The sequence below is a fragment of the Atta colombica genome, unplaced genomic scaffold, assembly GCF_001594045.1.
Source record: "Atta colombica isolate Treedump-2 unplaced genomic scaffold, Acol1.0 scaffold96, whole genome shotgun sequence".
Lineage (NCBI taxonomy): Eukaryota > Metazoa > Arthropoda > Insecta > Hymenoptera > Formicidae > Atta > Atta colombica.
The window spans coordinates 740219-750253 of record NW_017259590.1 but is presented as its reverse complement, the minus strand read 5'-3'; the positions used below and the strand labels follow the sequence as shown (position 1 = coordinate 750253).

At 28.1% G+C, this 10035-nt stretch overlaps 2 protein-coding genes across 2 annotated transcripts; one reads left to right on the top strand and one right to left on the bottom strand.

Moving 5' to 3' along the window:
- Positions 1 to 101: 101 nt before the first annotated feature.
- On the top strand, positions 102 to 2839 carry LOC108693632 (heparin sulfate O-sulfotransferase). Its single transcript, XM_018202668.1, has 7 exons — positions 102 to 622; positions 701 to 924; positions 1227 to 1312; positions 1394 to 1532; positions 2103 to 2200; positions 2333 to 2490; positions 2617 to 2839. The coding sequence occupies exons 1-7, from the start codon at positions 508 to 510 to the stop codon at positions 2826 to 2828; spliced, it is 1032 nt and encodes a 343-aa protein (XP_018058157.1). The 5' UTR covers positions 102 to 507; the 3' UTR covers positions 2829 to 2839.
- Positions 2840 to 3408: 569 nt separating this feature from the next.
- On the bottom strand, positions 3409 to 5623 carry LOC108693634 (N-terminal Xaa-Pro-Lys N-methyltransferase 1). Its single transcript, XM_018202669.1, has 4 exons — positions 5234 to 5623; positions 3896 to 4082; positions 3720 to 3828; positions 3409 to 3647 (listed from the first exon to the last, which is right to left on the bottom strand). The coding sequence occupies exons 1-4, from the start codon at positions 5411 to 5413 to the stop codon at positions 3422 to 3424; spliced, it is 702 nt and encodes a 233-aa protein (XP_018058158.1). The 5' UTR covers positions 5414 to 5623; the 3' UTR covers positions 3409 to 3421.
- Positions 5624 to 10035: the final 4412 nt, after the last annotated feature.

Sequence of the window (10035 nt, the reverse complement as noted above, 5' to 3'; positions counted from 1 at the left end):
ATGTATGTATATATATATATATATATACATTTATCATGTTATATAATTTATTTTATTATATTTTAACATATTCTTACCGACTTCTGTAACTATGCGTACAACTAAATGAATGGCAGAAATACCAATACCAATATCAATCGTAATCAAGTTTCGAAGATGTCGAAGGATCGCATTCACAGCCCGCAGGAGTTTTCGCGTAATTTTCTAACCTAAAAGTCATCGAGCTTTACTCGATTTTGTCGATAGCCACGGCATAGACAAAGTACTTATTGTATAGTATATTAGTTACAGTTATAATTCGACAGCTGTTAGTCGAACGTTGGCGTATAAAGATTAGCGTGCGTTTATAAAGAAGAGATTGATATACACGAGAAAGGAAGGATACCTTGCGTGGACCTGGCGTATATACATTTCGAGCTCTCGTGACTTGGTTAACTCGACTTTGGACACGGCACGCTCGCGGGCGGCCGACGCGGGTGATAGGTATGATTTGAGTGACGACGTAAGATGATACTGAGGAACTTGCCATTTGCGCAATGGGTTCTGATCCTGATTCTCGTCATCGTAATAGTCTATCTACGACAACGATTAAACAATCTGGAGGAAAGCTACAGATCGCTCCGTATGTGTTCAGATCTTCGAATGTAGCCAGTTTCGATTCGCTCGCAGTTGAGCAGAAATAACAAGATTCTCTTTCCAGATGATGCTGTCGCGCGAATCGATGCTAGATACAATGGACATGCCGAGGCGCGAAGAGGTATCGAGGATGATCTAGAGGATGTTGTCGTGATATACAACAGAGTACCAAAAACAGCATCCACTAGTTTCATGGGATTAGTTTATGACTTGTGCAAACAGAATAAGTATCATGTGCTCCACATTAACGTGACCAATAACATGCACACCCTTACTTTTGCTAACCAGGTGCATTATATATTTATTATTAATTAAGAAATATTTATGTACTGCTTAGTTGTAGTATTCTAGTTTTTTGAATTAGAATCTTATTTAAAAGCATATATTATTATAATTATTACTTTTTTAAATATATTCTTTCTGTAGAATACGATATAAGCGTTTTCTGTGTCTCACGATATGACGTCGGATGTGAGAAATAAGTCTGAATATTTTATTTGTTACATATTTTCTTCTTTTTTATTAAAGCCTACATACGCTATACTTTATTTAGATAGAGTTATCATTCTCAACACAGATGTTATATACAGGTTCAATTTGCAAACAACATATCAAACTGGAATAGTATAAAACCAGCATTTTACCATGGACACATGGCATTTTTAAATTTTGGAAAGTAGGTACAGCGTAAGGTTTATATCTTTTCTGCAAGATAAAATAAATGTTTATTTATTTTACCGAATATTTTATTTTCTAGATTTGGTACTAAACGTATGCCTTTGTACATAAATTTATTGAGGAAACCTTTAGACAGATTTATATCATATTATTACTTTTTAAGATATGGAGATAATTTTAGACCCCATATTATAAGGAAGAAACATGGAGATACAAAGGTTCGTGTATTAATTCGCAACATATGTGTACATATATATGTATGTACACATATAGGATATATGTATAGGATATATATATATATATATATATGTACACATATAGGATATTCTACAACTAGTGATACACAATGGGCAAGGTAACGAGTCCATACGAAAAAATAAGTTGCAAAAACGTAGAATAAATTTTTCGTATAAGGCTTTGTTTCCGAGCAACATTTTTAGCAATTTATAAAATCAAACTAAAATTTATTGTACATAAATATTCTATTTATTCCTATTCTATTTATTCTTGATTACTCAATAAAACGTGAGCAGATAGTAGTCTACACTCTATAGCGAGATGTGTTAAGTCGGGACACATGTACTTAGCGAAGATTTAAAATCGATTTTCGAAAATTTCGTGTGAAAAATATTCTGTATTTATTTATTTTTTGCATGTAGAATCATCTTTCCAATTGTATCATATATAAACAAATTTATTTTACGTTGATTTATTTTTCATATAAAATTATCCCCTTCCTGTATTACCAATTATGGAATAAATTTGTGTAATCAAATTATTTTATCTAGACATTTGACGAGTGTATAAATAGTGGTCAACCTGACTGTGATCCTAATAACATGTGGCTGCAGATTCCATTTTTATGTGGCCACGACCCAGCTTGTTGGTAAATTTTCTTCTTTTAAAATAATTTTAGAAATAGAACATTTTAAACAAATCTTTTACTTCAATTTTGTATTTTCTTAAACGAACAATAAGATATAATAATCATTATTAGTATACTTTATTTATTTTGCAGGGAAATTGGTAATAGCTGGGCATTAGAGGAAGCTAAACGGAATCTACAAAGGTATTACTTTCTGGTTGGAGTAACGGAGGAGTTAAACGAATTTGTAGAAGTATTGGAGAATGTATTACCACGGATTTTTAGAGGGGCGTATAACTTCTTCTTACATAGTAAGTGTTTGTGAAAATAAATAAATTTGAAGGGATTCTTCAGAAGATTATAATGATATAATCTTTTATTACATTATCACAGTTAAAATAATATCAAAAGACATCGATGTTTTCTTTGATTTTTAGATAATAAGTCACACTTACGACAAACTACACAAAAACTCAATCCACTACCTGAAACAGTAGACATAATTCAGCAATCAGTTGTATGGAAGATGGAAAATGAATTCTATAATTTCGCTTTGGAACATTTTCATGCTGTGAAAAGACGACTCATAAATGCTTCCCCTCAAGATGTAAATCAGCGTTTTATGTATGAAAAAATACGGCCAAAGTAAACTATTGGAATAGGCACAACAAAGAAACTATCGGTATCAGATACTGTAAGGCAAAGATGGATGTTTAATCTAGAGACACGGTCGTATCTCGATTATAAAGAAAAGAGGTTTCGGTTCGAATCCCAGGGCGCCCTAATATTTTTCTCGTGCTGTCGCTTACTTCTTATAGCTTAATCCTACTTCTATAATAACTATAATAAGCAAAATGATAAACAAGAAAAATGACACTGATAGCTTCTCTATTGTGTCTATTTCCTCTAAATTTCTTAACTACTTTTTTAACAAAGGACTTTACTCCTGCTGAATGATGCAATAACGCAATTGATTGCGAAATGTGTATTTATTGTAATTATAAGCAACATCATTTTTGTATAAAATGAATTTATAGAATTAATATTTATTTTCTTTCTACGTAAAAAAAAATGCATAATGTATGATATACGAGTTTTTTTGACTTCCTTCGTTTTATAAAATTACATTGTTTTTAAGTGAACTAAAATAACTTAAGAAAATAGAATTAAATAAAACAATTTAGATATCTAAGAGATTGCATCAATCAGAGATTCGATTTGTATTGCGCATTATTGACTAGTTCACTGATTTATTGGTCTAAGGGCAAACATGTGAACCGGATATAAACCACGCGGAAATTTGATTTGCTGTTGTTCTTTAATACAAATAAGATCAGCCTTTTCAAATAAAGACCGCAAGGTTTTCATTGGTCTCGTTACAGAAGAATCTTCCTTGTCAATTTCCATATTATTTGAAGTTGTGATATTTTCTTTCACCACGAGCACACCATTATCTTTCAGGCTCAATCTGCAAATCCAAATTACAAGGTAAGAAATAAGACTTTGTATTTCCTTTATAATAAAGCAGAATATAACTCACGAGCATTTTCTAAAAAATTCTATTAAATCATTATCTTCTAAATGTCCCAATACCCATTGACACCATATAAGATCATATTTATTTGGCATAGGGCAGAAATTTTGCAATCCTTAAAAAAGACGAATATATTTATATGTATGTCATACTTCAGTTTTATATTTAGATAAATTTATTACCAATAGGATAATATTGACCGATTCTCGATGAACAGTTTTCCAGAGAGATCTTTGCTACCTCTAGAAATTTTGGATTTTGCTCAACGAGGTCTATATGTTTAAAAAATTTTAGTAATAAGTTCTTTGTAATTCTACCAATACCAGCACCACAATCTAGGGCAAATGCTTTAGAAGGTGGATTTTCTATCTAAAACAGAACAATTTTTTTTTAACATGTTTCTATTAAAATAGAAGAATTTTTTTTAACATGTTTCATTTCTTTCCATATTAACTTTTCAGAAATGAAGCCAAAGGCCTGTTATTTTTAGCTGAATTTTCTGTAATTTATCTTTCCTCCTTTTCTTTCCTCATTAAAGAAAAAAAAAAGGAAAAAGATAAAATATGCAAGAAGTTCAACTAAAAAGAACAGAACTAAAATCTGTAACACAGATACTGACGCTGAAAAAAAATAAATACTAAGTCTTTAATAACAGTTTAATAACAATAATTCAAATTTGCTACGTGTGATAAAGAATATAATCAAGTGGGTCCAATTAATCCATTATCAGTGTCAGAGAATTAAACAATTATACAAATCTACAATTTATTATAACTCTTAAAACTGATTTTTTTAACATTTTTATTTGTTTCAATTGTTTCAATTACAAATAAAAATAAAATGTGTTTCATGCAAAATTAATATAATAAGAGAAATCTTGCATAGGAATCGGTTTAATCTTTCCCGAATCTATTTTTTTTTTTAGTACATTTTAAACTCATTCATTTAGTATGAATATTTAATACACATATTCAATATACACTCTCCTTCTACCTTGCATAAAGATCTGTCTAATCGTTTCGGAATCTAGCATGCATACATTAATACCCAGTACAGGTGCAGTTCATTATAAATATTAAATTGATTAGATCAATATTATATAGGTTTCATATCCAAAAGTGATCAACTTCTAATGATTAATATTTCGTTTTGCAGGACTGAGCACATTTTATAGCCAGATTATGTTAGCAAAAATGTGTCGAATGATCATAATTTCATTGAAATTGAAGATGAGGAGCATTTTCTAGACAATTATCCAAAGAATTCGTATTTTTAAAGCAGCAAATAAACAGTGAAAAATACTTAAACGCATGCGCATACGGATTATCCGGATCAAAGCATGCTCTGGATTGAGCACATTTTACTGCCGGATTCTTTCATGCAAAAACGCGTCGAATGAGCACAATTTTATTTAAATTGTAAGGCGTCTTTTAAATAATTATCAATTTTTTTTATCAAACATGCACATTTGAATCTTTGATAAAAAAATTGGTAATAGGTTAGACTATAATAATACATACCTCGAAGAGAGATTTTAAGAAGAGTGTAGAGCCCTTTATGTCAGTCTGCGAAATAAATCCGAAGCCTCCCAGCATCCCATCCACTGTTGGCGGGATGCGATCCCAATATTTCGCAGCAGCAGTATAAAATTCATCCTGATACTCCTGACACGCATTCGCGATATATCGCGGCTCTTGCATTTTCGCTATTTTCCGCACACTATGATTTTCACTAATAAGTCCACGTTTATCCGCGTAATTCTGTCACGGCAATTTCTCTCACATTTCACATTCTCGCAGCGATCAATATAAAAACTATAAAAACAAGATGTTGGAACATGTTATAATAACATTGATCTTTTGAGAAGAGTCCGAGTTCGAGAGGACTCGTTCAACTCGATGTTTGTTCTTTGTAGCTGCACTGTTTGCACTGAGATCACTGGGGTGCAATGTAGTGACTGCTTTCCATTTGCAATAATCCCTAGACACTTTCGAGTTCATGCACATGGCGACACAAGTTGCGTTCCAATTGTTCGTTTATTTAATTATTAATATTATCGCATATTTAATTATTAAAAAATATTTATTAACGTTGCTTTTTTTTATGACTCGTGTGATATCGTTCGTAAAGACAAATAATCGTGTTGCGTACCGTTCTTCTTCACATTTCTTTTTGAAACATATAATAATCGCAAAAAAATGGTGAATATAATATTAAATGTTGTATTTTATGAATATTCACATACGATTACTAGTATGATTAATTATTCATTAAGTTTTACACAACGTTTCATATTATATTTGGCATTCCTCGCGATGAGATTTTTATCTGCTCTGAATTTATTTCGCAATGATAATGAATTGCAGACGTGTGTTTGGTATTTGTTTCTAAAAATTAACCGATTGCATAGTAATTTCATAGTACAGATAGTAGCTATATATTACATTTTTCCGATTATCTTCCCTCTCACGAGTACATGTTGACGTGGTGGGAGGACTTACTACCCAGAGGATATTTACCCGAAAAGAACACTTTTTCTTAAGTATCTAAAATTTTTCGGATCTATCCGAATGATATATCTAAATAAATTTTTAGATATTGAGTAAAATCGTTCTCTTTGTGTAAAAATTCAATGGGGAAGCTAACGTACTCTCATCGCCGATTTAGTTGAAAATGAACGAACCATAACCGGTTCGTCGCATCGCGCGTTTTGCTTCGGGAGTGCCGTTCAACTTATCGGACTCAAGTTATTGTCCGCGCGCGATTATATATAATACATTATTCGCAAGTGTTTTACGCGAGTGTCTTGTGCGAGAGGATATCAATCCTGTTCTGAAAGGAGGAGAAGGAGACATCAGGCACCGGCGGAACAAATATTATTTTTGTGGTAAATATTATTTTTTATTATATAACATCAATATCTTTCTTCCGTTAAATTTATTCTTGAGTAGTTTCATTTAAATAATTTAAAAATGATAATTAGAAAGGCTTATTTTTAAATTATTTTAAAATTTTATAAATATGTATTTTTAAGAAAATATATAATTATTTTTAAATATAACTGAATAGTGAATTAAAAAATTCGCTTATAATAATTATAATAATTATATATTTTGAATATTATAAAATTTTATTTTCAAAAAAACTTTGCATTTATTAAATATTTTTTGAAATATTGGTTGATTTTTTTTTACTCTGTTTGAATTTGGATTTTATATTCTTTTAGAGAATATATAATAATAGTTTAGGTTTGTAGTGGTAAGATAAAGGCGGGAGAGAAACGCAAGTGTGAATGAATTAAGAATTTCTGTAAACCAAGTCTCTTCTTGGCTTGTATATGCTGAAGTGTAAATAAATTCTATATTCTTTTTGTTACAGAATCATCGTAGTGACTTTGTTGATATAACTCCGCTGTTGCGCATCGGATTGGTAAGTGATAAATTAATATTTTTATTGGGGTAACGGATGTGTAATAATATTATTAATTACTATATATCTATAGATGCATATGCATAAATTTATTAAAAATATACTGTATACATAGCATTCCATACATCCGTTGCCTTAGAATGGATAAGTAATAACAGATTGGGATAAACTTAATCCTGGATATATTATTATAGAATATTATTATAGAAAATTTATTGTACATGCACTGTAAAATTTATAACGTCATTATACCCACTCAGTAAAAAATTCTTCATGCGTGAATATATATATATATATATATATATATATATATATATATGTATAATATACATAATGTATACATAATGTATACATAATATACATTATCCATAAACATGTATAATCATATATGAAATATGATGTCCATACATCCCTCTCCCATGTCCCTCTTTCTTTTGTAAAATTATTTTTTAGTGTGATAAAAATAATAATAATGTAATGTGAAACATTAAAAATAATTAAAAGGGTTTTGTACTATTTGTTTTAGAAAAAATCGTGTTTGAAAAATGTAAAATAATTACTTATGTATAATTATATATAAAATTATGCATAATTGTGTATGAGCGATTTTTTTACATTTTTTTCAAACTTATTTTTTTTCTGTAACGAACAATGCAAAAATTAACTCTTTAATTATTTTTAATGTTTTACTATTATTATTTTTACTATACTAAAAAATAACTTTAAAGAGTAACTTTACAAAAGAAAAAGAGATGTATGAATATGTATGGATGTATTTCGCATATGATTATACATATTTATACATATTTATGCATTTATGGAAAATTTTTTATTCGAATTATTTCTAATTATTATTAAATTTAGCTCAAATTTTGTGTACTAATTGTAAATTCATACATGTTAATGTGAACGTTTTGTTATTAAGTAATTTCATCTCAAAAGTATAATAAAAAATAGTTATAATATATCTGTAGTAAAATAATACATCTTGGAAGTTAAAAAGAATAAAGTATTCGTATTTTTGAAATATATGAAATACGGAAAATTAAAAAATATAAAGAATATATAAAATAATAATTATGAGTATATGAAATTGTCTATGGATACATTATATAGAAAAGTGATTATTACAGTTTAATAAATATTGTTTTATTATTTTCAATTCTTCAATGCGATTTGTTCTTACTTTTGGTTCCTTATGTATTAAAATGTACAAACCAATTACATAGAAGAATTTTACAACAGTCGAAAATTTTCTCTGAACACAGCCATTAACGTATTATATTCGCGATGTTATTGCATATTTATAAAGTAATGTAGGTAGAAATACACCGAAGATAGGTATCCGCGAATAGATACGAATAAATAAAAATATGGATAGGACAATAAATATGGACAGTAAGTAGGGACTATATAGGTAGGATGATAAGTATAGACAGGTAGGACTAAATACGTCATATATACATATTTGATAATTGGAAATGAAAGATTAAAAATTGAATAAAATTTTAAATTAATTTTAAATTTTATTTTTAATTATCAGCATTCCATTTATTCCATTCCATTTATTCTGTTATCAAATATGAAAATAAACCAAATTAATTTCAAATTTTATTAAATTTTCAGCTATCCTAAAATTCAACTTTTTTGTAAAATTCTAGATACTCGTACAAATTATGTAACGCATTAATACTGTAATTAACTTTATTGTATTATAAATAAATGTATTTAAAATAATATTAGGTACGTAATATAAAATCTATGTAAAATGTCCAGATGAATGCTTGAATAATCATACTTACTTTTGTAATTTGCACAACAATTCTCGGGAAAAAAATGTTATATATATGGACATATTTTCTATATAATGATATATAATTGTATATAAAATATCAATTTTTTATATGATTATGTATAATTTTATATAATTATATATAATTATATGTAAAACATTTTTCCCGGATTAGTAATTAATTATACATTTATTGGAAAATATATATCCGTATTGAATATTTATTCAATACAAATAGCATTTATCTTGTCGTAATAAACCAAATTGTTGCGTAATTGATGATTATAAATTACGACGAAATCGACGAAACATATAATAACAAAAATTGTTTAATGATTTAATAAGTTTGATAAATATTTAATTTTGAAACTCTTTTTTTATTTAGATTTTATTTTGTATATCAAAAAGTTAATAATTTTAAGTAACTTCTTATTAAAAATTCAATATTTAGAATAATCGTCATTTTTTTTCTTCGTATTTAGTACAAATTTATTGAAATAAATAAAGATTGGAGCTTTGATTGCGGCAATGACTAAATATTAACTCTTACTTGCTTTTCGATATTTACATTTTTAACATTATAAAATTACATATATATTTTAGTGAACAATTCATTATATGCAAAGGCCTCATATCGATGTCTCTCGATGGATATCAGTGATTACATGATTTGTATCGATGAAAAGTCAAAGTTATTTTTATCATGGAGAATTATTCGTCGCTTTTCGTGAAGTTCATTCGCGAAATCTAATTTGATGTCTCTTCAGAGATTCTTATAGTACAGAATTGTACAGAATTGGAATTAATTTTCCGGATTTTCTCATCTGCAGTTACTGGTAGTAATAATTTTGTTACTAAGTCAACAACAATTGCTATATATTTTAAAGTCAAATTGTAAAATTAATTCAGTGGTATATTTTAGCATATAAATTTCGCTTTTTTTGTTTTATTAAATGTTCTTCCACTAATAATAATAATATTAATAATAGTATGTCTTAATAACAATAAGAGTTTAGTATTATATGATTGATATGGATATATAATTATTATTTGTTTAAATTTAAATTATTAAGTAAACAAATTTAAATTTTATACAAGTAA

Excerpts from the sequence above, each read along its gene's own strand:
- LOC108693634 (XM_018202669.1), bottom strand. The coding sequence starts at position 5,413 with ATGCAAGAGCCGCGATATATCGCGAATGCGTGTCAGGAGTATCAGGAT. Across the intron at positions 4,083-5,233 it reads TCTTAAAATCTCTCTTCGAG|ATAGAAAATCCACCTTCTAA; the intron begins GTATGTATTATT and ends GTTCTGTTTTAG. Across the intron at positions 3,648-3,719 it reads GAATTTTTTAGAAAATGCTC|ATTGAGCCTGAAAGATAATG; the intron begins GTGAGTTATATT and ends TTGGATTTGCAG.
- LOC108693632 (XM_018202668.1), top strand. The coding sequence starts at position 508 with ATGATACTGAGGAACTTGCCATTTGCGCAATGGGTTCTGATCCTGATT. Across the intron at positions 1,313-1,393 it reads GCATTTTTAAATTTTGGAAA|ATTTGGTACTAAACGTATGC; the intron begins GTAGGTACAGCG and ends TTTATTTTCTAG. Across the intron at positions 1,533-2,102 it reads AGAAACATGGAGATACAAAG|ACATTTGACGAGTGTATAAA; the intron begins GTTCGTGTATTA and ends TATTTTATCTAG.